General features: G+C 46.6%; 2 protein-coding genes across 2 annotated transcripts; one reads left to right on the top strand and one right to left on the bottom strand.

The window, feature by feature from the left end:
- The first annotated feature begins 1,314 nt into the window (after positions 1-1,314).
- Positions 1,315-15,123, top strand: LOC137909927 (KAT8 regulatory NSL complex subunit 1-like). The gene is made up of 14 exons (XM_068754357.1): positions 1,315-2,717; positions 9,880-10,021; positions 10,169-10,252; positions 11,152-11,261; positions 11,407-11,548; positions 11,733-11,898; positions 12,263-12,418; positions 12,577-12,771; positions 12,913-13,067; positions 13,319-13,443; positions 13,542-13,599; positions 13,978-14,090; positions 14,186-14,438; positions 14,610-15,123. The coding sequence occupies exons 1-14, from the start codon at positions 1,315-1,317 to the stop codon at positions 14,817-14,819; spliced, it is 3,312 nt and encodes a 1,103-aa protein (XP_068610458.1). The 3' UTR covers positions 14,820-15,123.
- A 1,190-nt stretch (positions 15,124-16,313) lies between these two features.
- LOC137910409 (microtubule-associated protein tau-like) lies at positions 16,314-26,257 on the bottom strand. The gene is made up of 8 exons (XM_068754846.1): positions 26,117-26,257; positions 25,738-25,789; positions 25,283-25,539; positions 22,538-22,630; positions 21,922-22,014; positions 20,517-20,598; positions 20,323-20,429; positions 16,314-18,215 (listed from the first exon to the last, which is right to left on the bottom strand). The coding sequence occupies exons 1-8, from the start codon at positions 26,255-26,257 to the stop codon at positions 18,018-18,020; spliced, it is 1,023 nt and encodes a 340-aa protein (XP_068610947.1). The 3' UTR covers positions 16,314-18,017.
- Between the last annotated feature and the right edge of the window lie 360 nt (positions 26,258-26,617).

Raw genomic sequence — 26,617 nt, 5'->3', positions numbered from 1 at the left:
AGTGCGCGCTGACTATAAACTGCGGTGAAACAGTGAGCTCCCATTCATCTGAGCCTGCAGATGCAGCTCCCTTTGATCTCCTATTATTTGATGGGAGCATGTATTCATTTCCAATCGATAACATGCTTAACCACTCAGATGATCATTTACTCGTTATTGTCTTTCCCTTTTCCTATTTAATTTGAGTACAATATATGTATATATATTTATTTATTTTTGCTGAAATTGATGTTTGGGGGGGGAAGGGGGAATGGTTTAATAAGATGAGATGAAATTGACAGAACATACACAGCATGACATCATGTGCTTTGGACTAATGCTAGGCCCTAAATCCACCTACTTACACTGTCTATGTCGAACTGTGCTGCACATGTAGGGCAGTGGGGTTTGCATCAGTTATTCTACATTAGAAGATCATTTTAAATGTGTTTTTCTAAAGAGTAGGTGTGTTACTTTATGTCAATGATTCATAGACGCATGTCCAAACATACATGTAGCTTCAAGATATATTAGCTCTAGATATATTTAACATCCTAGTCGCCAAACACATTTCATAACATTTTTTTGTATTTATTTATTTAAACCATGCAAGAGGGCCTCTAGAGCAATTACTTATTGTGATTTCAAATGGCATTTTCTGGAATTTATTCAAAAACAACTAAAGGGTAAGCGATATATATACGCATGTTGGATATTTTCAGATGTTCCTATTCTGTAGTGTGTTTTTATGGTTCCTTGTCTAGTGTTGTAGGATCTTTTTTTGCAACCCTTGGAACCAGTAGGTCAACAAAATGTCAATAAGTCTTTATCTTTTTTCATTAAGCTTGAAACTTTACTTTGGGTTAGTAGGAATTGATTATGTGGTAACATCAGTGTATTGCTATATGTTGCTATTTTGGAAATGCTCCTGTTATTGGTTGTTGGTTAGTAATTTTCCGACCACTCAGAGGCTTACAGAACTTGCAGTGCAAGCATTTCAGTTATGTTTTATCTTATGGCGTATGGCCTCCCTTCGCCTTTCCTTTCACATGACAAGAATGTTTCTTTTATTATTATAATTATATAAAATGTGTATTTGTATTTATTGACATTAAATTAATCCACTTTGTCTTGAAACACTCATCTTTGAAACTCAGGTGTCATTTTTGGAAATTCTGTAAACTGTCACTTGAATTTTGTGTTTTCCCTTTCAATCTGTTTAATTAATTTTGTGTTTCCCCTTTCAATCGGTTTGTTTTTCATTCAGGCTGTCCTCAGGTGGGGCGGTAAGTGGGTGGTGTGGAGCAGGCCGCGGTGCCCGTCCCTCTGCACTGCATGGCTGCGATGGCGCCCGCTCTCACCGACGCCCCAGCCGAAGCTCACCACATCCGCTTCAAACTGGCTGCCCCATCGTCGAGTCTCTCACCGGCCAGTGCGGAGAACAACGGTAACGCCAGCAACATCCTTATCCATAGCAGCGGCCCCGCTAAGTGTAAGGCCACCACCGAAGAGTGCCCCCTCGACTTCTGTGGTGGCGATCAGGAACAGGAGCAACAGCAGCCCAACGCCGACTCTGTGTCCCAGGCCTCCGCCCTGGGCAAGCTTCAGCCATTGGTGGCGTCCTACTTGTGCTCTGATGTGACGCCTGTCCCTTCAAGTAAGGAGTCTATCAAGCTGCAAGGAGTCCTCATCAAACAGTCTGTGTTGAAAAGTCACAAAATTCTGCCCGGCTCCCTGCTCAACGGTGGAGGAGACTTCCTGTTGAGGAAGAGGCAGGCGATAGAACTGTCCAGCAGCCAGCTCAAAAGCCTAATGAGCGGCAGCACCAACGGGGGCGGCCAGCCGATGGCGCCCGTCAATGGCTTGGCCAAGAAGCTGGCTACTATGTCAGGCCCTGGTTGTGTGGTGGCAGTGAACGGCGACAAGCCTTCGGCCGCCGCCGACTCTCAGTCCCAGAACTTGCCTTCGGACATCGAGACCTTGACGGCTAATTTATCAGGGCGTGCTCTGTTGAAAGGGACTCAAAAGCAGAAGCATTTCTCTGGGGTGTCTCAAACTACAGATGGAAAACACCTTGAATCCCCTGTGCTGCAGTCTGTTGTGCTTTCGCCCTTCACCCATGAAACCCTTAACCCGTCTGAACAGTCACATTTGGAGGAAGCTGATTCAAACATGGCCACCGGTCAGCCACAGGAATCCGACGGAGAGCGGCCGGGCGGCAGCCAGCAGGGCTCTCCATCTTGCACGCCTGCAGTACAGTCCCCCCTACCCTGTAGTTCTTCTTCTGACGGTCTTGAAGCGCATGTCAGGGAGCGCACCCTACTCAACAGCAGCCGCCAAGTGGAGATTGAGAGTCGGCTACGGCGCTTGCGCAAACGACTGCAGGTTGTGCAGGCCAAGCAGGTGGAGCGGCACATTCAACAGCAGCTTGGGGGCTTCTTGGACTCAGCTCTTGGCCGTCTACTGGCTGGTAACCGCAAATCAGAGACATCGGCACCTTCGGCTACATGGAGGACTGGGCGCCATTCCTCGAACAATAGGGACGGACTCCGCCGCTTCCTTAAAAGCGGCACCATGCCGTTGGAGTTGGAGAGACTGTATCTAAGTGGATCAGCCAACCTTCATTCAGCAGAAAGTGCATTTGACTCAGATGTAACAGAAAGCAGCTCAGGAGGGGACTCTGACCTGGAGGAGGAGGAGCTTGCCAGGGTGGACATTGAGCAGCGACATGTAAAAATGTAAGTAAAAGGATCAACACCGTGGGAGATTTTTTTTATTTTTATTTTTTAGCTACGTCTACACCCTGATTGTTGTTATTCATGCTTAGCAGGTACTAATAACTGTCTGGTTTGTCTCAGTCGCTCTAAGGGCGGGTAGAGGATGCCATTTAGCTAGAGCACGTGTATAGTGCGTGGGTGGCGTCAACCATGTAGAGAAAGCAGCGGCTCGAATGGACTCGAATTTAAAAGATCTCATCGCACAGGGCTTCCTCCGGAGTAGGCCAAGGCTGAAACGGAATGTTTTGTTTATCTGCAGCACAGAGCCTGTGAATGTTTTGATTTACACTGAAGCCATGAAGAAACATAGAGCCGGGGGTGGTGGTGGCGTTTCAGAGGGTGTGGATGTTGTGTTTTATGTGCTGCATGTTGGGATGTCAGGTTTGCCTCAGTCGGAGCATGCAAATGTCTTCCATGGGACGTTCCCACCACACTGCTTGTTTGTGTGTCATTAGTGTTTGGGGGGGGGAGGGGGGGGGGGGAAGTACAGCAGGTGTGTCGGCAGCATTAATGACTTACTGACCTCTGTAGGTTTGGGTAGATTATTAACAGCCGTTGCTCAGAACACCGATTTTATTATCCTTTTCAGTGTTGACTTTAGACCTTTGACCTAAATAACTTCATAACAGGATGTGTGTGTGTGTGTGTGTGTACACGCATGATCAAAAAGTAGAACAATTTCCTGTCATGTGTTCATATTGAATCTCGTGCCGTTGAAGGACCAAGTATGTATTTTAAGTGCAAATCTTTAGCATGTCAGAAGGAGAATAGACAGTGAGCTGCATTTATGTGGACTGAGATTTCTGAAGCAGGGATTGGCAGCGAGTCAGCGTGACTGACAGATTGAGATTGAAATGTCACATCTTAAAATCCTCGAAATAAAATTCCGCTGTTCTCTTTGACATTGTGTGTGTTATAATTATGAAACGCACGCAATAGATTTTCATTGAATTTGTTTCCAGATAATGACCGATTGATAGAACTTTAAAATATGAAAGTAATGTGACGTAATGGTAAATGTTGACCTCAACAAGGTGTCTTTTAAATATGTAAGAAAATAATCCATATCTTGTAGTCATACTGTATAATTTTTACTTTAAGGGAAGACGTTTCCTTTAAGGTGTACAGATGGTTTTGTTTAATTTGTGTAAATTCAACATAAATTGTACATTTTATTACACATGTATCACAACTCTGAAAGTTATAATAAAATGTAGTTATTTTATGATGAAAAAAGCTATCGAAGGGCTCTATAATGGAGACCTCCGAGTTGTAGGCGCTTTAAAAAAAAAAGTAAATCTTACATATACGCACACGCATGCACAAGTGTATTGTTTGTAGCTTACTTGCTTGCAATAGTGAAAGAAATTTGTCAGAAGCTCAACTACGTTGCTCCAAGTATAGTCCATATCAAACAATTGATTCAAATCAATCTTCACATGGAAGATTGATTTATAGACCAACTCTGAATCATTCCTGATGGCTGAACTACTTGAGAATAGATGGTTTTGTCACACATTAATTTGTGCCGTGCTGTTTTACATTTGCAAAGTAACTATTTCCATTCTTGTATTATATTATATAAACAGATTACTCTAATTGTCTGCTACCTACCTACCTTCATGTAGTTTAAGAATTTCTGCAAGAGGACGGTATTGTTCCTAGTAAACAGTAGGGACAATGGCAGCAGCCTCGGTACAATGATAATGTAACTAAACTCCATAAATAACGTGGCAACATAATTCCGTTTTTCTCTAGTGAATCATGTGTTTTGTCAAACATGACACATCTTGTTATACTTTACTCTGAAAGCCCGCCATCAACCAGCCATTGTGAGGATTTTACTGTGAAGCAGTTGCGGCTTTATGCAATATGACTCATTGTTTTTAAGGACTTAAGTACCCAATCTGTTCAAATAGGTTCCCATAAAGATGTGGACTTCTTTTAGTGCTTTCTTTTTTGTCAGGGAGTTATTACTAATTTTCAATGCTAGAATTAAACGGAAAACAAAGAGGATTATTTTTCCTCATATGTGATTGAAGCAGCATATGTTAATGCTTTTTCACAAATTACAGCAATGCGAGTATATTAAAGAAGTTAATTATTTTATAGGGTTGACTCAACTGCGTTTGCTATTTTTGGCCTCTGCCAGGAAGGACTGGACTAGTTAGATACTGAGTTTATTTGTGTGATTTAAATGTCAAAATCACATGAAACAGTATAGCAGCTCTTCCACGCTTATGGTTTATAGTGAGAGTAGAAGACAACGTTGTTTTTTGTCTGCACAGCTGCGGTCAGCTGGGGTTAGCAGGTCAGCTGATAGCATAGGCCTGTACTACCAGATCTCTACCTCCTAATTGTAACATAACTAAGCTTTTATTTACAGAGAGGACGTGTATGCAGAACGGTTAAAATAAGATGTACCAAAAAAATAAACAAATTTATAAAAATACAGGATACTCAGTCCATTACACCGTTAGTAATTGTAATTATTAATTTCTTTTTGGTTTGGTTGAAATGTCTTTAACCGAGCATTTCATGTAAATATCCTTATTTAAATCTAATTTAATTTGTTAAAACGCCTTTCTGCTTCGAGGTCTGTGTCCTTTTCCATAAAGGAGTGTTTCGTGCATCTTTTGACTTGTTTCTGGAGCCAAATGGACCAATCTGATGCCGTTTACTGTGTCATAGTGCAATGAGGCTGTGATAAAAGAACATCTAAAACATGTCTGCATTACATTTCATTTTGCGCCACTCTTCTGTATTTACTTGGGTTTGTTTGACATCTCGGCATGACTTAGCACATTTAGCTAGGAGTACTGTTCTGAAAGTCTAAAGAGCTACATACAGCTTTTGTGCACAAAGTGAAAGGTGCCATTGCAGTTTAAAGCAATCGATCTGTAATGCCTTTATATGAAGCATTCGGATGCACGTTGTATATCTTCCACCCCGAGTCCAGAAGTCACTCTTAACCATACGTGGTAGAACACATTTGTGTAGAGGGTGTGTGTGTGTGTATGTATATATATATATATATATATATATATAATGGCTTACAGCGCTACGCCAGTCGGCATGACGGATGCAGATGGATCTTGCCTGCTTGTTTGGATGCAATGCGCTACTTAACGCTCATCCTGTCATCGTTCCCTATACCACTGTCTGTGAATGTGACGCCTGTAAAGGCCTCTGCTATGGTGTGGGAACTGAAGTGTGCTTTAATTACTTGCTACAAAAGGAGAGTTGCTCCATTAGAAGAATAAGATGTTTGTGGATTTCTGCCATTCAGGCATGTTGTGTGGAATGCACCAGTTGTTCCGTGTTAAGAAGCGACTGGGCTCAGTTTCTTAGGCAACAATAGCGCTCATCAGGAAATCTCAGAACTTGCATGATGGCTCATGGATACAACCGGTGACGTCGGAAATGTGATCTGACATCACAGAGGCATCTCGGTTTTTGTTCATCTGGCTTTTTGTCTGTGGGATATGAAACTGGGAAGGGGAGTCAAAGTGTGTGTGTATGGTCTTCATTCAGTAAGACAGTAAGCATTCCTGCTGCCTGTGAACTAGGGTAATGAGGCTGGCTGAGACGAGAGCATTCCTTTCACGCTCATGGATCGGCATTTCCCTCCAGGATGAGTGGGTCACCTACGTTTTTTCCCTTTTTTTTTTTTTTTTTTTTTACATGTGCATGTACGTCACTGTCTGTATGGTAAATGTTCCTGTCCTGTTGGACACATCTGGATGTGTTTAGCTTGGCCCAAGTTCCTCAGTATGAATCCACAGGCATTGCATAACCCTCCACTTTTATGTAATGGCTGCAGCTCTCTGGCAGAGTTTGCCCTCTCTATCTAGATTTCCATGTCCCACACCCCGCCGGCCGCTCTCATCCACAATAGCGGCTCCCAAGTAGCGTCTTCCTGTAAAATGAGTTTAACCAGCTGTCCTCTGAAACTCCGCCCACCCGTCCTGGTGCATCAAAATATGTTACCGTAAATGTTTCGGTGTTTGGATGAGCTCTTTTAACGGTCTTATTTCACGATAACATTGTATAATGTGTAAATATGTATTATAAAACTTAAGTAATAGTATTATAATTACATGCAGCATCAAGGAAAAAGTATTAAAAGCTTAATTACATAAATGCAGAGGCTATATTTAATCATTTTTATTAAAACAATGGAAAAAACATTTGGCAACTGAGGTAGCTGTTCATGTCATTCAACGTGCCTCTACAAACGGCGCTAGCTGATTGGATGGCATTTTTCACTTTCATGTAGGGCTGCAGCTATTGATTGTTTAAGTAATTGATTAATCTCGTAATCAATATGACTGATTTTGGATGAAGCGGTTAAGAAAATGAATGAATGATTGTTTCACTACACATGTACGTAGACTGATCTAACCAAGGGAAATGATGTGAATCCACCAGAACAATGGATGATGTTAATGATAAGATGGAACGGCAGAAGCTGCTACTGCACTGCTGCATCGGCTAACAGTTAGCTTTAGCTTTGTTGGAAGTTCCATTTTGAGCCATGTGATCCATATATATGTATGTAGACACTGGAAATAAATATGTTCTAGACACATGCAGGATTGAATTTGTTGCTCTCATTAGCATATTTGTTTTTTTCCCACTTGAGTGAGGAGTATGTGAAGTATAATATGAGTGTGTTCCTGCTTAGGGTTTGTTCAAGCTGTAATATTGTATATGTGTGTGTAAAGGCTTATTGTAGAATAAGAGAGCTCCATCAACTGACTGCACACTCGGTAATTAAGGCTTGTGTGGATGTGACCTCTTTATAGGTCAGGTTTTGGTAAAGGGTGGCTGGAATCCAGCACTGGAGTTTGGATTCTGGCTCTGCCAGTCATGAATGAGCAATAATGGTATTTACATCTCAGGATAGGCTGAGTGTTTTTAAAGGGCTTTGTTAATATGTGTGTGTTTGTTGGCACCGTTTGTCTCTTGAGTGAGCTGCAGCTGCATTTGTCACCATCTTCAATGTCTTTTCTGTTCTGTCCTTTCAACAGCAGGCAAGAACACTTGTGGGCATGTGCGGTGGCTCCTCGGGGCAGAATAACGTTTTAGTACCAAAAGGAGAGCCGTCGTACTTTCAGAATTTCAGCATAATTTATTTACGGAAGCAAGAGTTCCACAGTACTCGTTCAGCGTACTTTCTTATGGACGCCATTGGTGTCTGTCCAAGCGTTGGACTGGCACTGTCGGTGGCCGTGTTGGTCGGAGACAATATGGTATAGGGGTGCCTGGCACCATACCACATATGTGCTGCATACAGAGAAGCACCACAATGGAGAATGTGCTGACTGCTAGAAAACGATGGCTGCTGGTGCTTTTGTGTGGGAGTAGGGGGAAGGAAAATATGTTCTGGTTTGAAGCAGGCGGCGGCGGGGGGGGGGGTGGAGTTCCTAGGGTGGAGGTCTCTGCTATTGACCCCTCTTCCTCACCCCACTCTGTCAAATTAAGGTCACTGGGCTTGCAATGGCCTCTGTGTGTTTATATTTCACTAAACTGCAAGCTGAGTTTTTTTTCCACGTCCCTTTTTTCTGTAATCTATGGCTCCGGACCGGGAGACACCAAAAAACTCTCAAATATAGTTTCTGGTTTAGCCAGAAAATTTGAGTTTGAATGTTTTCCTTTAGCTTTTCATGTCCCATTCTCTTGTTCAGACGTCGGTCGCACTTTTCCGTAGCTGTCTGTGGTTTTGCTGACCTTCATAACCAGACTGGTGTCAAGTGTAGAATATGCTTAGCTTGTCATTGTGATTATGAATCCCCTTGAGGTCATTTTTTCCTGTTTACCCTGAGGGGGGGGGGGGGGGGGGGGGCATTACACCTGGCCTGTCGTGACACACAGGCTCAAACCAGTATGAGTGTTGGATTTCCCACCGGATCTCACAGGTGAACACGAATCGTCCGAGCACCGGCTATGGGTGTGTTCAGGAGTGTTGTTTTTGAAAGCTCGCCACCCGGTGTGCAAGAACAATGCATGTTTGTTTATCTGCAGGGGGGGGGGGGGCAGGATCAAGTGTATGGAATGGAAGTAGGAAATGTTCTTTCAGGTAACTTTGCAGCTTCGGCCTTGATTCAGTTGCAGTGAGGAGTCGTAGTTTGCTAAATGATGTGGCCGACTAAAGCAAGGAATCAAGCTGTTTGGTGATTGGTGCAGCGCCACAATGAGGCAGGATGCTTGGTTGGCCTGCTGTGCAGCCAGTGCCCTGGGTGCTTTTAAAGCCAGTCTGTCCCCCCCCCCCCCCCCCCCACGCAGACTGCTCGAGCCTCCCAGTCCTCGGTGTCCCTTTTCCCTCTCTCTTCCTCCGCTTTCCTGCCCCTCTCAGCTGTAGACTTGCTTGACTTCCTCCAACCTGGCAGAGGTTTGCAAATCAAAGACAGATGGGTGTGGGGTGGGAAGCGCAGAGGAGTGCGAGGTCTATCTTTGTCTGCCATCTGAGTGTTTTTATTATTTTTTTTTTTTGGTCATTGTTCAAGCCCCTCGTTGCAGCTCCTAGTTTGAAGAAATGGCGCCCTCTGTGATCTCTGCCACACGGTGCGAGAGCAGACATTTTCCAGACATTTTCCTACCGTCTGCCTTTTGAAATGCCCATTCTCTGTCATACTGATAAAATGGAGTACTCTGTTTGTGTTCACTTTCTCCCATGATAATGAAAACACCTTCCATTTTTCTCCCTCAGTTTAAAATGTGTTCTTTCATTCTTTTAAAGATACATTTTTACACTCGATGCCCTCTGTTGCTTTTTGTTTGATGCTTATTCGCTGACCTCTGCAGTCTGACAGAGGGAAGGCTTGGAAGCCTGTTAAATATCGTGCTATCTAAAAAAAAAAAAAAAAAGAATTATTTAATTGACATTTTAGTGTTATCTTAAAAGATTATAAGCTGGTACTCCCGTTTAATAGATTTGACCTCTGCTTCTCGGACCCAAAAGAGTTAGTAATTTGTTTGAATCTAATTCCCAGTTATTTTCATACAGTCGGCTAATTCTTTTAAAGTATGCCAATCTTTAATTTGTTTTGGTTTGTAAGTGGAGGATATACTTTTTAATGCATAAATCTCCATGCACTCACATCTGCTCTTTCGCTTGCAGATGGAAGCGTGCCGAGAGCCGCTACACGGTAGAGAGGGCTGCCATCATCAGCCACTGGAACTGGCTCCAAGCCCACATCTCTGACTTGGAATATCGCATCCGACAACAAACGGACATCTACAGACAGATCCGTGCCACCAAGGTCGGCCATTTGCTCTCTCAACGCTAGATATGCCTGCTTGCGTGCTGAATACTAGAATACGGAGGAGCTTTCAGAGCAGAGCCGATGACTAAGCTGCGGTGTCGGATTAAAACGATAAGCTAACAGTTCGCGCTCTTGGTTCTGTAGGGTTCGGTCGAGTTGGGAGGCGTTAGCCCCAGTGCAGCATCTGCAGTCGGGACGGAGGTGAAGGCGGAGCCTGTAAATACTCGGGTGAGTAGTACGTTTGGGGGGGAGTGGCATGAGAAGAATGAGCTCTGAGAAAGCCCAGGTTTAAATTATCAAGCTTCAGTTGATCTCGGCGTCTGGAGAAAATGAAATCTTAAACGGTTACGGGGCGTGACGTTACTTGTTGGGCCCGAGAGAGTCGGAAAGGAAGAGCTTCCGTATCTCTCACAGAATCTGTCCCTGCTGACAAACGTGTGTGTAAATGTGAAAACCAGTTCAACCAGCGAGACTGCAGTGGCCTCCGGGCCTGCTGGTGAGCCAGACTGCTGTCGCCCAGTCATACAGCTGTCATCCAAGCTTTGTATGATTTATTCCTCATTGTGCGTGAATGTAGTGGAATAAATGTTATCCGCTTTAACGGCTAGATTCCTTTTTTTAAACAAAGCTGTAGACGATGCTGCGAATATTTCACTCCGTTTGAAACGGGAACGTTGTTGCTAAATGCAGGATCTAAGTTTGTGCAAACGTTGAGCTTATTGATCGGGTTTTGGTGGCCGAAGCTCACCGTGGCGCCGCATCTGCGGCGTTCTGATGAAGGTGGTATCTGAGGAACACCTCGAGGGAATAACCTTCCCTCTGGCGCCGGCGCCACAGTGTCGAGGACGGCGTGACCTTACAAATCCTTCACATGCAAATAGTATTTCACACAAATGTCTGAACGATAATGAGTATGAGTATTTCATATTCAAATAGCTAGCTGTGTGTGTTATTTCAGTTTGACGCATTCGGCCCAGCAGCCGTCATAAATTAAGACATCTTATAGCCGTGCTTTTCTCACAATCGCTGTTCCTTTATCGCCGCGTTTCTGCACGCCGTTGGTCAGCATGACCGGCGGTTGAGATGAGCGGCTAATCTCACCGGTTCCGTCTTATCTGTCGATGCAGGATGTTGGTTCGGAACGGCTGGACCACGCGGGCGCCGCCCACATCGCCAACGCCGAGGCCGGCTTTTTGAAAGGTCATAGTGCACAACCAGTCAACGGCGTCCTCAGCAGGTACCGCCGATGACCGATCCCAGATTGAGGGTCTGAATATTCCGATTTATTTCTTCGCTCGTGTTTTGACGCCCGTCACAAAGAAGTGCGTCTGATGCGCCGGGTGCGACGTCTCTGACCTCGTTTGCTCTGCTGCTTGCGGCAGGACGGCAGACGGCGCGGACGGCAAGCATCAGCAGCCGCTGGCCAGCGACGGCACGTGCGTGGCTGCGCGTGCACGGCCGCTCGCAAGCTGCCGCCGCCGGCGGCTCATTCAGCCCAACACGGTGCCCAACCTGAACGGCAAGGTGAGTTGCACGTTGACCAGATAATGCAATAAAAGGGGGGGGGGGGGGTGTATGTGTGGATACGTGGACTCTGTCGCCGTGACGTCACTGGCCTCCAGAGAGGAGAATGGATTCTGCCCTCGCTGGGCAACAGCGGGCAGAGACTGACTTCCTGTGTTGATTTTTCGGTCAACCCCCCCCGCAGGCCCAGAGGAGCAGCTGCGTCCAGTGTAACTGCCGGGTGAACCCCAGCTGCGTGATGTGTGGTGGCTGGCCCACCCCCAGGGAGGACCCCCAGTTTGAGCTGCCCACGCTGGATCGCCTGTCGAGACTGGATCTCGGCGTCCACCCCATCCTCTCCTTCCCCGACGGTCAGTGCCGAGCTCCTCGCTCCAAGGGGGCGCCGTCGTTTCCTGCTTGACGGGAAGACGAAACAAAGAGTGGCTGGCGAGATATTCCTCTGCAGGAAGTTCACGGGGACAGTTTAGACAATCTGTAACGGGGTTCTTGTTCCCCCGGTATGCATTTGTTTTTTTTATCTCAAAAACCAAACGAGAGACGTTCGACAAATCCGGAATTGAGACCACAAGACTTGGTGCGTGTCGTAAATCGCTCGGGGGGGGGGGGGGCTATTGTACATCTAGCACGCCATTGTGAGTTGCTGATGGCGAATCTTAAAGCTTCACACCTCAGCTACGAGCGCTCCCGTGACCCGAGCCTCTTCTGTTCACGCAGACGTTTGCATCGGCCTCCGTCTGCAGCAGGTCATGAAGAGCCAGTGGCAGATCAAGACCCTGGAGAGGAGCAAACCGCTGAAGAAGCTTTCCCTCAAACACAAGCTGTCCTCCTCCAAAGAGAAACACAAGTTCACCAACTCCCTCATGGCAGTCAGTAAGTGCGAAGCCACGCCCGGTCGGTCCCTTTCAATTTAGCCCATTTGTGGAATCGCTGATCGTCGTGAAGAAGTTCAAGGCGCCGTTTTTTTGTTTTTTTAATTGAACTTGCATTTACCTCCCGACTGACGGCGCGTCTGCTCCCTGGCGTTGCAGGACTCGGCCACTACAAGAACCGCACAGAGAAGCCCCGGACGGCGGACGGCAGCGCCGCCCTGAACGCCGCCCGGCTGGAGGGCCAGGCCGTGTGCAAGGCGGAGCGGCTGCAGGCCCTCCCCGCCACACTGGGGCCCTTCGACAAGAGCTACAGTCGCAAGAGGTTCAGAGAGCTCTCGCTGGAGAGGACTGACTGTGAGTGTTTCACGAATGAAGGCCTGATCAGCGGCCTTCTTCAGTTGCTTTCTTTTTTGGTTTATTTTTTTATTTTTTTTTATTTTATTGTTCTATTGAAGGCTTTTGAGCAGTCAATTTCAATCCGCTCGTCTCCTCTAGCCTCCCCCAAACTTTTCCTGGACTCGAGCGGCCCTTGCACGATGCTGGCCAACATGCATTCGTCACTTCACAGCCCCCTCACGCGCCAGCTGTCCACGTCTTCAGAGAACTCCACGCCGCTGGGCCTCAGCAGCCAGAGCGTCGCGAGCACACCTGTAAGGAGACGCTGGGCGGAGCCTCGCTTTTCCCCCGCTTGCCTCGTGATCTGATTTGTGAAGTGGAGCTTGAGTCTGGCTGCTCGCCTAGAAGTCAATGATTTTAAATCAAGTGTTAAATCCAAAATGACACGCCTGTTTGAGGATTGGATGTCGTCCCATGACCCGATCCGTCCTGATATTTTAACACCCCCCAACGTCCACGCTGAACCCCCTTCCTGTGTTTACCCCCCCCCCCCCCCCCCCCCCAGCAGCAGCCCATCAAGCGGAGGCGAGGTGAAAGCTCCTTCGACATTAACAACATAGTGATCCCCATGTCTGTGGCTGCGACCACCAGGGTGGAGAAGCTGCAGTACAAAGAGATCCTCACGCCCAGGTCAAGACGGCTGCACGCTTCTCCTTTGAGCTTCCAGCGACCGCGTTTTTATATATTAACATTTCAAGGATTCTTTTTTTTTTGTCCCCTTTGTATAGTTGGAGGTCCGTGGACATTTTTTCTCAGCCCATAACCGAAGAGGAAAACGAACGCGAGGCAAGTGTTTGCTACCAGCAAAAGAATCGCTTCTTTTATTCTCCCCTGTTCCATTTGAATAATGCCTTCCATGTGAACACTGACATCTGGTGGTCAAACGTGGCCAAAGTCACCTCTTAGCTGTTCAGTCTCGACGGAATTATTGTCACAAACATGTCGTATAAATGTCTATTCATGCATCCAGCAAATACTTACCATGTCGGTAATAAAAAAAACAAATCCTAATTTCCCGGCCCATGAGTCGGTTAATAAGACGATTGATTCTGAGCTAAATTCTAAAGGTCTGGTTTAATCTTAATTTCCCGGCCTATGAGTCGGTTAATAAGACGATTCTGAGCTAAATTCTAAAGGTCCTGGTTTTGTTTTGCGCGCCTGCAGGTGGAGGACCTGTCGGACGCAGCCTTCACTCAGCACCACCAGCCCTACGAGGACCAGGAGCGTTCCCGCTGGACTTGGATGGCTCTGGCCCCCGCGAAGAGGAGGGGCAGCAGGTCGGTACCACCGCTTACACACACACACACACACACACGCAGGCTGTTAGCCAATCAGAGACTAGATGTGAACGCGGCTTGTGTCGTCCCCTCAGGTCGTACAAATCCGTTGACGGGCGGACCACGCCGTTGCTCTGTGGAACCAACCCCCCCACACCCCAGCCTGCGTCTCCAGACCCGGGCCACTGCCCCCTGTTGCACGACTACAGCCACGTCCCGTCGCCCATGAGTCCAGCCAGCCCCGACACCACGTCCAACCCCCACACGCCGTGCTCGAGGGATTCCCATCGGCTGTTCTCCAGTGAGGACACGCGGTGCTCGACGCCGGACTTCACCTTTGAAGAGCGGGTACGAATGAAGTGCCGAATGTCGTGGAAATTAATCTGAGTTTTGAGAGTGTTTAGATAAAACCTCGGACTGGAAAGGTTTAGTTTAGGTGCCTTTTAACATCTTAAACCTGTTTAAAATACTGGCGCTTAAAATTCAAGCGGTTAATTGAGCCGCGCCCGATGTTTGCAGACGGTTGCACCGTGGGAACGGCGCGGCTTCCCTCTGCCGCAAGACCCGGCGCCGGAGCCCGAGGCGGAGGTCGACCACACCAGGCCCAGAATCCGCAGCATCTCGGGTTGCAGAGCGACGGCCTACGGACGTCTCGATTCGGACGACGCAGAACTGCCTTGTGATGAAGACGTCGTCCCCAAACACAAGGCCCCCCCCACCCACCGATGAATGACTGGACAGGCTGAGGCCCCGCCCCCCCCCCACTGCTCCCCTCTGCTCCTCTGGCATTAATAAACAGAACCTCACAGCAGAATAAGATATTAAATGGGTTCCTGTTGTTTGATATTCAAACATCAGTCTATTACTTTTCACAGTTTTTAGTGAATATTATGGAGATAGAAGCCTTTTCCCTAAACTTGTTTTGTCACAGGAAAAAAGGATAAATGTAAAAAAATGTTTAAAAAAAAAAGAAGGTATAAAACAACACATTACAAAAACTGTTTTCTGTAGTAGGCTAAACAATGTACATGGGGGGGGGGGGGGGGGGGGGGGGCTTAATGGTGTTTCATGTCACCTGTAGCGCACTATGTAGCGGACTCCTCAAAATATGGCCAAAGGGTGTTTTCTATTGACTAGCTTGCTTGTCCCATGTACATTTTTAGTGGAGTGACGAATAAAACAAGGAAAAAGTAAATAAATATCCCCTTCCTCCTCCCTGCTCCCGCTCCTCATCCGAATAACGGGTACATTTGAGATGCGGTTCCCTCATCCGCCCTCTAGAGGTCGCCTGAAATCAACAGAGCACTTCTCCGACTGCCAAGTCCACCTTTAGTTGGTTTAGCTTTCTTTGTTTGTTCTTCATTCCTGACATGTTTTATTTGTGTCTCGTTCTGTCTGTTCCAGTGTAACAACTTGTAAATCATTCCTTTTACAGTCTCTTTAGAGAGAGAGAGAGCGGTTGCTTGCCCCCCCCCCCCACACACACACACGCACAGTCTCAGTTCTTTCTAGAGGTTGATGGAATAGAGGACTGGTGGTGTCTTTAGAGCACTTCAGAAAGCACTGCTGCATGCTGAGATGAACACGTTTGTGGTCGTCTAATGACGACAGCACACAGATCCCCACTTCAAAAAAACAAAGTACTGACAGGTAACCGGCTTGGGGGGGGGGATAAAGATCTGACAGCAAGCGCCCTCCTCGTTCTGGATCAGCTTGGCAAGCTTTCTCTTGCAAACACTTCGGATGTAGCAGATCTCCGCTAGAAGGCACACCGAGCTCAGGTTTTCCAAAGTAAAGGAATATTTTCTGCTGTTTTAAACGTTCACTCTGATCAAATCCAAACTACTGTTCCCCCCCCCCCTATTTCTGCCACCCCCACATTGTCATAACCAACACCCACCTTTGAGTGTCTAATTGCTATGCAAAAAAAAAGTCTACGGTTTTCCTTTCCCACCCTCTGTACGCCACGGCCATTCATTCAGTTTTTCCTTTGTAGTTAAACGATGTCGATGTACCTGTTCGATTGTTGCAGCAGTTAATCTAATCAAAAAAAAGCAGACTTTGTTTGATTGTTTTCTTTTTTGTTGTTGTAAATAGTACCATTAAAAACATTTATGTTTAACTTGGCGTCGTCGTTCCGGCCTCCGGTCCTTCCGTGTCCCAACTTTGTTTCGTAGCGTGAAGGGTTAAGAGTTTCAGGCTTGCAATCCTTCACGACAACGCTTGACTTCATAGCATTTATTTTCAAATCGACATTATACAGCAATGAGAATCACCATAAAACCAGTTATTGATCAAATGCACAAAAAACAAGAACAATCACATTTCCACAACTGTACAGTGTCAGAAGTAGCCAAAGACTCGGGGAGTTTTTGTTACTGCAGAAACATTTATCCGGTACAAACCTACATGGGAAGGAGCCAGCAAAGCACACAAACCTTACACCCCCCCCCCCCGGCACCGCCCCCCAAGCTTATCTCCCACCTCCCAGCGTCAGTCTGTTCTGCACACTGAGACAAATGTAAAGAAGCAATAATTTATCATGCAGGTAATGCGTGCCCTCCGTGTCTCCAGTAGCATGTTTCCTGTAAGAGATATGGTTCAATCTGGGGGGGGGGGGGGGGGGCAACGAGCAGACGCATGTCTCCTAACATGAGTTACATGCAAGTTGTTTGGGAATATTAATGGCGGAGAATCACTGGGGATACCTTTGAGCACATGGCTGCGTAATATTTTGAAGGGAACGTTTTCCCGTTACATACTGGTTATTGGGGGGGGGGGGGGGCATTTGAATGCCCTCTGGTTGAGTGGAGTTTAAAATATTAGTCTCTTTCAACCTTTAAAATCGAATACATTGTTCTTAGAAATAAAAAGTCAAATTCAGTAGCTTATTGGCAAAGTGAAATCTAACCTTACCTTTCCTTACTTTCATGCTTCTCCAGTCGTCATTCTCGCAGAATGATGAATACTTATTCTGCATTATCTCCTCATTTCCACTCCTTAGTGGGCTCCTGTTTGGCAGAGGTGTGACTTGGAGCTTATTCTACATAACTTTGATGTGCATATAACATCTTGAATACAACAAGCTCACCTTCTTGTTATCATTTCACCGTGAAAGGTGCAGATTCTAAAAGCCTTGAGGTTAATTCTCCTCCTCAGGCGTCAAGCTTCAGCGCGTTTTATTTTTAACGATAGAGCAGGAACAGAGAGAAACTAACACTGACAGCAGCAGGCACAATACAAATGGTTCTTCATATCAAATACGCGTCATAGATCCACAGAATACGATTATAAAACTGTGCCCAACACAAACCAAAGTTCTATTCTAGCCATGTTTTTTTATTTTTTTATTTTATCCGGTAGCTGGAGGTGCAGGACTACGTTTGTAAAAGACAGCAGTGAGGTCTGGGTGTGGGTTTTTTTTCGTTTTTCCTCTCAAGCCATCCCACCATAACCTGTCGCGATAAATTTAGCCCAACCTGGCACAAGCGCGTCCTCCCCCCCCCCCCCTTCCATTTCCCAAGCAAACAAAAAGGAAGGGCCAGCGTGATGGGAAACCAAGCTTCACATGACATCAGATTTACCAGAATATATAAACGTAGACGATTCCTCGGATTCACAGGGAGAATGTTGCTCTGCTCGGGCGCTTAGAATCTTAAAGGGAGACTTACAAAAGGTGGAAATGGAAAATCAGAATGACCACAGAGAGAGAAATTAAACACATTGTGGCCTTGTTTATCTGGGGGAAGGGGGGGGGGGGTTGTTTTTTCTTCTTAAGACCTTTACAAGTAATTCCTCAAGAGCAGTTTCAAAGGTTAGCAGTGAAGGACAAACAAACAGTGATGATGGGTAGCTAAAAAAAAAAGTCCTGTGAAAATCAAGAGAAAGGCATCACAACGCCACGTTTGAGGGGGGGGGGGGGCGCATTCACAAGCCCTGTTGCGCCAGGGAGGCGGAGACCTGGTCGGCCAGCGTGGAGAGCTGTGGAGAGTCGGCCATGTTGATGCTGCCGGAGGAGGACACGGTGCTGAGCTGGTGGGGGTCGTCTTCCAAGGAGACGATCTCGGCGCCGTGGTCAGTGCGGGCCTTGGCTGTCTCGCGGAAGCTCAGTTTGTGGCTCTCAATCTGTGGTCAGATCACAGTGGAAGGTCACACACACGACCCCCGACCCCCCCCCCACCCGCCCTTCACGAAGCCGGCCCCCTTCAGCACATTTAATCTGTCACTTCAGCCGGACTTTCTGGTTCTCATTTCATGTTTCTGCACGAGGACGACAACTACTGCGTATTTCCTGTGCAGTAAATCAGGGTCTATTATTTATTTTTTTGGGGGGGGGGGGGGGGGAGGGGGGGTTCTGGGACTGCTGGAGACTCCTTCAATAAAACATTGTCACTTATCAAGTCTAGAAAACTTTAACGCTGCTATTTAATCTGGCGAGTACTTACAGGAGTCCTCAATCTTTAGGGGGGGGTTCGTCAAGATGGGTGCTGAAGGGACAGTCTGAGGCGACTGAGGGGGGGGTCACAGCAGGGGAGGGGATTAGGGGGCTGTCTGAGGTACTCCCCTCTGCTTCCTTCCCCTTCTCCCTCTACAGAGGAGCCCCCCCAGCAAGGGAAATGACGGCGGCATGCAACGAAAATACACACGATGGCGTCAAACAGAAATCAAAAGGCAACAGAATATATGAAAGAAATAAACAAAAGTAGAAACAGAAGATTTAAAAAAATAAATCTCTGAATTATGAATGTAAAATCAGCTGGATGGAGGACACAGACACTCAAACAGGAGGGGGGGGGGGGGGGGGGGTGCACTAGTTTCAAACTCTGGAGGAAGAGATCAGAGATTTTCATCTTCAGAGGAAGCGGACGTACATGGTCCAACCCATATTCTATACCAGGGGTCCCCAAACTACGGCCCGCCCCCTGAACAATACCAGAGACCCAAAATAGAATTTACTTATTTTCCTTTCCATACAACATGAGTAGCCTCCCTTTTATTTGGGACAATTTTAATGATGGTCACATACGGCCAGAAAGTTAATGTTCCGGTGCTTTGTAATATCAACTTATTACATAGTAATTACTTTGTAATAACAGGGCAAGTTTCCTCACCTCCACGGTGGCATAGTTGGCAGCACTGTAGAGGGGGGCAAAATGGCCCTGGTATCGAATCCCACTACGGGAATGAGATGGAGCAGGGGCAACAGGGTAGGTCCAGGGCACGCCTGAGCGGAGTGGAGTGGACCGGTGGTCCAGTTCACTCCGCCCAGGCAAGGCCCTAGGCCTACCCTGCCGCCCCTGCTCCACCCCCACTCCCACAGCCGGATGCGAACCCAGTTCCTCTGGCAGTAGACCGGTAACCCTACCGACTACGCCACCGTATAGGTGAGGAAACTTGAGGTATTCTCAGACCACAGCGTGTTGTTATGTTGTACTGTGTTGTTATGTTGCTGTGTTGTTATGTTTTGCTTTTTCCTTTTGTGTTATGTGGAGTGGGCGTGTCTCCGACCAGGTGACGTCGTACTGGATTCAAAACCAGTGCCCCTGGTCTAAAGTCAACAATGCTACTGTCTATTTATCCTAACGCTTGGTAGGGTAACATCTAGGTGGTGTAGCGGGTAGTGCACTTGACTCCCTGCTAGGAGATCCTGGGTTCAAAACCAGGGTGTGCAGCATTTGGGTTTTTTACAAGAATTTGAGGTTTGTTGTTTGGTCCTCTGCAGCTGTATTGGATCAGCTGATTGATCCAGTCGTTCTTCGCCTCTGCACTTCGTGATAATGCTGGAGAGAGACTGACTTTGGGTGTGAGAGGCATTGCGTGTGTGACACTCGATTCATGTCACTGTGTGTAGTTGTGATGGTGAGATGAAGCCTAAACTACAGCCCGCCTCCACATTCGGCCCCTAAATGTTTAGGCACCCCTGCCATCGTCACACTTTTCCTACAAACTGGCCCCGGCCCTCCATCAGAGAAGGAAAAAGTGATGTGGCCCTCACAGGAAAAAGTTTGGGGACCCCTGTTCTATACTATTGCCCCCCCCCCCCCCCCCCCCCCCCCCAAAAAAAAAGAACTCCAGACGTATATCTGCACAGAACTAGTTTCTGCTTGAACTCAGAGGGGCAGCGATGCAGAATGAAGCGTTGGCGGGACGGGATTGGGATGGAAAGGCGACGGGCCCATGAACGAAGAGGAAGCGTGTTGCTTCTGAAACAGCGTGGCGGCGATGCCTTTACCTTTCTCTGGCCGCCTCCAGGAACGTGGCCAACGTTGCCCAGGGAGCCGACCTTGGACCTGACTTTGAACTCCACCTTCTCATTTTTAATCTCAATATTTCCACCACCTAATAAAAACAGAAGGTGGTGTAGTGTAGGTAAAATTAAAAAAAAGAAGCATTTTCTCACAATGTTAGCGTGGAATAAAAACGCACCTGGCTTGTGGCGGATGTTGTCTTTCGATCCGCATTTGGACATCACGCTGCTCAAATCGACTTTTTTGTGCACAATCTGAACCTGCGAAGACGAACACAACAGAGAGGAAGCCGATTTATCTGCCTGCATGCAGCTGCAGAGGAGATGATCCCAGACCCCCCCCCCCCCCCCCCCACACACACACACACACACACACACACACGTGGGTTAGATATTAAATTCTTGTACTGTCATCCGTGACTGTTGCAGCATTTACTGATGCTTCAACGATCACTTCTCATGTTCGAATCGTTTGATCAATCTTGGTTAAAAAGCCACTTTTCACGGCCCGATTGTCTCTGGACACAAAGCGTTCAGTCTCTGAGCTGACGCCGCCGCGGAGCTCGCCACGACAGTCACCGTCTGGCAGCGAGGACAAGAACAAGAGACTCTTTTGTTGCTCCAAGGAGTCTCTTTTTTGATTCCGGGAATGATCAGCTACGAGCCCTGAAAGTGTTTCTTTACATATTTCTGTCTCATCTTGTGACATGAGGCACGGATTAGTTTGAGTGGGAACAGCCACACACGGGACGGCATGCATGTTGTCGAAGGGGCCAGTTTGGGGGGGGGGAGGTCCAGAGTTATCATGCTTACATTCGACCATGAGCATTACATAGCATCGTTAGCACTGGAGGGCAGCAAGATAGGAGTGTAGGGCAACTGATCAGTGCATGATTGTAACTTAGTTTTAATATCCCAACATGTTTACACTTAACTTGTCTTTTATGTAATTTGCTCATCTGAAGTCTTACAGAATTTGTTTCTTATTTGTCAGTTTTGGATTTTTTTCTCCGCCGATCTTCTGAAATCCACACATCTCCAAATTTGGTGATTGAAGTTTTTTAAAGTTTCTGAATTATTATGTGTAATTCTCCCAATTCATAGGAAAAATAAAACTATATGCTGCTGTTACTCGTGAAAAATATTTTTTGGGGAGATACACAGTTCTCACTGGACAGCAGCTTCCCTTTCCTTTACAAACATGTATATAATAAAGCAAATATCCTAATCAAAGCAAACTCCATCGCCATCACATCAACGCAGCAGAAATAAACATCATAATATTAATATAATATGCTCCTAAAATCTAAGACTAAGGCCATGCAGTGTGAAATCTATATCTGTAGTTCTGCGTTATTATCAGTATGAAATGCTCATGGATGTAAGTTAGGTGGTAAAACTGTTCACAAGAGGACTCTACAGAGTGCTGGGGAGGTTTCACCGACGCTTCACAAGGACACGAGGCTCCGTGCACTCGGACATCCGGCTGCTTTGTGCAGATGCGTTCATTTAAAGCAGCATGAAGGATCTGCGGCAGCAGCCGCATGCAGCCGGCCGGCCGGCCACTAGGCCGCGTCTACTCACATTGCCACCGCCGGGTACATGTTTTAGATTATCTTTGGAGCCGCAGCGGGACTGTACACTGCTTAAGTCCAACTTCTTGTCAAGAATTTGTACCTGGAAAGTTGATATGTGGGGGGGGGGAGAGAAGATGGTTATCTCGGAATGCAAAAGCAGCTGGGCTGCAAGTGAGGAGCGGATTGGAGGGATGGATCTGATTCTCTCCGACCGGGAAACACGGCTGATTGAAGAACACGAAGGAAGGACTATTCATAGATTCTCTACAAAGTCTGTTTAGTTTACAAAACTGCAGGGATACTTGAGACGCTCCTGAGTTTGCCTTGGTGGTTTCTGTCCCTTCTTTGTTTCTTTGTTTTCTGCTACAACAAGAGTACAAGTATCCAAACTCTCTACCAGTCTCTCAGAAACTGAGGAAGCCGCTTGGATGAGAGGTGAAACGTCTTCGATCAAACTTGAACAAGTCCAGTTGGTTCTTCTTTTTGCTCTTCGTGAGAATGCAAAGAGCCCTGACGCGTAAAAATGTCCCGAGCAAAGTAAAAGCAGAACAAAACTACAGTACATACGGATAGAAATCCTCCTGTATAGTGTGTGTCTTAATTTAGCATCCACATCCCCTCACCTTGCCTCCGCCAGGCGTGTGCTTAATGTTGTCTTTAGAACCACAGCGAGAATGAACGTTGCTGAGCTCCAGCTTCTTGTCCAGGATCTGGACCTGCAAGGTGTGAGAAGAAAAATACAATACCTTCAGGGACTGCAAAGGGGAGCGGCTGCAGGATGGGATCAGCCCCGAAGAAGGAAATGAGACTAGATGTACTTTTCATTTCATTAAGTCTGCCATCCAGAACGTTTTGATGTCACTCATCTTCCAAATGGCTGAAAGAAGGGCAATCGTGAATTTGAACTATTTTTTAAATAGCAAGAGCAAAGTGATTAAATTGTGTTGGATATTTAAAGGGGGGGGAGAATTGCATAAAAGTCTCAGATTAAAATTTCGGATTAATACTTTTGCCTACAGCACTACTAATAATACTAATATTAAGTGATTACATAATTATACAATAACATGAATCCAGTAACGAATTAAATGTTATCGGGGCCAACTCTTATGCTCTCATTGAATTGAAATAAATTGGTGACTGACTGGAAGTCCATCTTCTGATCATGTCTTTCAACAAAAGAGAGGGGAAGAAAATGAGAGAACACTTTGTTTTTACCAAAAGTTGGTTTTGATGATCATAACTGTAGAGAAACTCAAGAGTCTGGCGTTGAGTTCATCCCTCAGTTACTCACATTGCCGCCACCGGGTACATGTTTTGCATTGCCTTTGGAGCTACACTTGGCCTGGATATTACTATAGTCCACCTTCTGATCAAGGATTTGTACCTGGGAAAAATCAAAATGTCAGTTTTTAGATTTCGAGTGTGTAGATCAGGGGTCCCCAAACTACGGCCCGCGGGCCGGATCCGGCCCATTTCCACATTTGGCCTGGCCCCCTGAACAATACCAGAGACCCAAAATAGAATTTACTTATTTTCCTTTCCATACAACATGAGTAGCCTCCCTTTTATTTGGGACAATTTTAATGATGGTCACATACGGCCAGAAAGTTAATGTTCCGGTGCTCTGTAATATCAACTTATTACATAGTAATTACTTTGTAATAACAGGGCAGGTTTCCTCACCTCCACGGTGGCATAGTTGGCAGCACTGTAGAGGGGGGCAAAATGGCCCTGGTATCGAATCCCACTACGGGAATGAGATGGAGCAGGGGCAACAGGGTAGGCCCAGGGCACGCCTGAGCGGAGTGGAGTGGACCGGTGGTCCAGTTCACTCCGCCCAGGCAAGGCCCTAGGCCTACCCTGCCGCCCCTGCTCCACCCCCACTCCCACAGCTGGATGCGAACCCAGTTCCTCTGGCAGTAGACCGGTAACCCTACCGACTACGCCACCGTATAGGTGAGGAAACTTGAGGTATTCTCAGACCACAGCGTGTTGTTATGTTGTACGGTGTTGCTGTGTTGTTGTGTTGTGCTTTTTCCTTATGTGTTATGTGGAGTGGGCGTGTCTCCGACCAGGTGACGTCGTACTGGATTCAAAACCAGTGCCTCTGGTCTAAAGTCAACAATGCTACTGTCTATTTATCCTAACGCCTGCTAGGGTGGCGTCTAGGTGGTGTAGCGGGTAGTGCACTCGACTCCCAGCCAGAAGGTCCTGGGTTCAAAACCAAGGTGTGCAGCATTTGGGTTTTTTACAAGAATTTGAGGTTTGTTGTTTGGTCCTCTGCAGCTGTATTGGATCAGCTGATTGATCCAGTCGTTCTTCGCCTCTGCACTTCCTGATAGTGCTGGAGAGAGACTGAGTTTGGGTGTGAGAGGCATTGCATGTGTGACACTCGATTCATGTCACTGTGTGTAGCTGTGAGGGTGAGATGAAGCCTAAACTACAGCCTGCCTCCACATTCGGCCCCTAAATGTTTAGGCACCCCTGCCATCGTCACACTTTTCCCACAAACTGGCCCCGGCCCTCCATCAGAGAAGGGAAAAGTGATGTGGCCCTCACAGGAAAAAGTTTGGGGACCCCTGGTGTAGATGATGATTTGACAAAAGAGGCGTGAAAGCCTGAAAGAAAGGGACTCTTCTGATTCAGAGACACAGACAAGTGTAATAAATAGTGGATGAATGCAGTGAGATTCATAAGATTCTTTTTTTTTTTTAACCAATGGACTTGCCCCCCTGCTGGTCAATAGAAAGAATGCAGGCCTTCATAGGTTAACATAGACGGGAAAGAAATCAATGCATTCAGTGCAGCCAATCACAGTCCAAAGCAGCTGTAGTGTTTTTTGTGTTTTTTTTACGTTCAATCCTTTCTTCGGTTTATTTGATCTGCCCTTTAAACATCAGTGATGGATGCAGTGATGGATGCAGTGCTTTCAAATGTAGGTCACTAAATTAAAGCAGACGTCTCCTGTTATTCCACTAATTGCCAGTTGGGGGCGATAAAGAGGAATTGTGCTTTCAAAAACAGGAGCAGAAGAATAATGCAAGCCAGCAAAGTGTTTAAAACAATGCATTGATTATACTTAAAATATCAGCTATTCATTCATTTTCCGAACCCCTTTGTTCCGTTGCCGGGTCACGGGTCGTACCGGAGCCTATCCCAGCGGGCCGGAGGCGGGAAACACCCTGGACAAGCTGCCGGTTCCCTTTTTAAAGGGTGTGGATAATAATGCAGTCTGCCTACTCGCCCGTTTCAGCCTCCGCGGCAGTGTTCAAACATTTAAAATGTTTCATCGGGTTTAAAACATCCGTCTGCAAACTACGGTGGAAGCTCTGGCTTGCACAGACTAGGAGTCAGAGCCAAGATACCTTTCCTCCTCCAGGCTGGTGCTTCATGTTGTCTGTGGAGCCAATCTTGGACTTGACATTCTTCAGGTCCGGCATGAGTGCCGCCGCTGCAGCCAAAGGCGCCGGCGGGCGGCCCTTCAGCGAGCCCGGAGATTTGGGAGTGGAACGCACCACGGCCACCTTCTTCACTTTGTTGGCCTCGGCTGCCGCCTTGGCAGAAAGGGCCTGGCTGGTGGGAGACTTCGGAGTACCAGGGCTGCTCTGTCCGCTCTGGGCATCTGAAATCAGTCAGTACGACGGGAAACTGAGTTTGACCCAGATCCAGAAGGTGACCTCTAATGACGCGTACTTCTGCTCTATTAGCTGAGTCACGGCAAGATGTGGCATTTATTAAGTAACCCTTAAGTCGCCCTCCTTCCAAAATGACAGACATGAAAATAAGGAATAATTAAGGACTACATTTAATTGATCCGTACCTGTTCTGACAGAACTTTTGGCTCCAGGTGTTTGAGACTTGGCACCAAAACTCTGAAAGTCAACAGCAAAACACAAAATGATTTATTCTTCAAAAACATGCATTTTTTTTAAACCTAAGCTCTAATTTGAATTTTCTTTTAAGCGCAGACTAGCTGTGTTTTTTTTTGACTTGTAGAAGTGTGGAATCAGTGATGAATGGAGAAGTTCTGAAGAAGAAAAAAAGTATATTAAAACAATCAAATGACTGAAACATCTCCTTTACTGCTGTTTCATCTTTCCCGTTTCAAACAAGAGGCCATCCTGATGTCCAGGGAAACATCCATCCATCCTGAGCCCAGCTCAGGTCTAAACTCTACCGACACTCGGGCCTGTACTTACTCCGGGCTGCCTCGGCCCAGTGCTGCTGGTTTTAATGGGGATGGAGCTGTGGCCGTTTCGGGAGGAAGCATGTGTTTCGTTGCCCTTGGTGACTGTGGGTGGTCTTTTAGGGGAACAGGTGGCAGTTTGAATCTTTTTCATGAAAAAGGAAAAAATGAACAAAAAAAACAAAACAGAAGGATGACGCAACAAATGGAAACTGATGAGGAGGAATGGTTTTACAAATGGGGCGTTAAAGGTTCTGAATCATTACAAGCTGGGTTCTTTGCCGACATTTATATTTTTTTGTTCGACGCTGAAGCTCCATCTCAGTTCTAGAGAGCATTTTTAGCATCTTCCACTTTATTGTTTTGGTTCTTTGTTCCCATCGGCACTCCTACATTCAGTTCCACCTTTTCCCATTAAAAAAAACTTTGCAACCAGGTGGTGAGAAGAAGAGCACAAAACCAATTTGGGTACTAATACATGCCTTATTTTTCTCTTCATTTTATTTTCCAGATT

Source organism: Brachionichthys hirsutus, chromosome 21, assembly GCF_040956055.1.
Source record: "Brachionichthys hirsutus isolate HB-005 chromosome 21, CSIRO-AGI_Bhir_v1, whole genome shotgun sequence".
Taxonomy (NCBI): Eukaryota; Metazoa; Chordata; class Actinopteri; order Lophiiformes; family Brachionichthyidae; genus Brachionichthys; species Brachionichthys hirsutus.
Note: the sequence above shows the minus strand (reverse complement) of the source record. Positions and strands in the feature narration are given on the sequence as shown.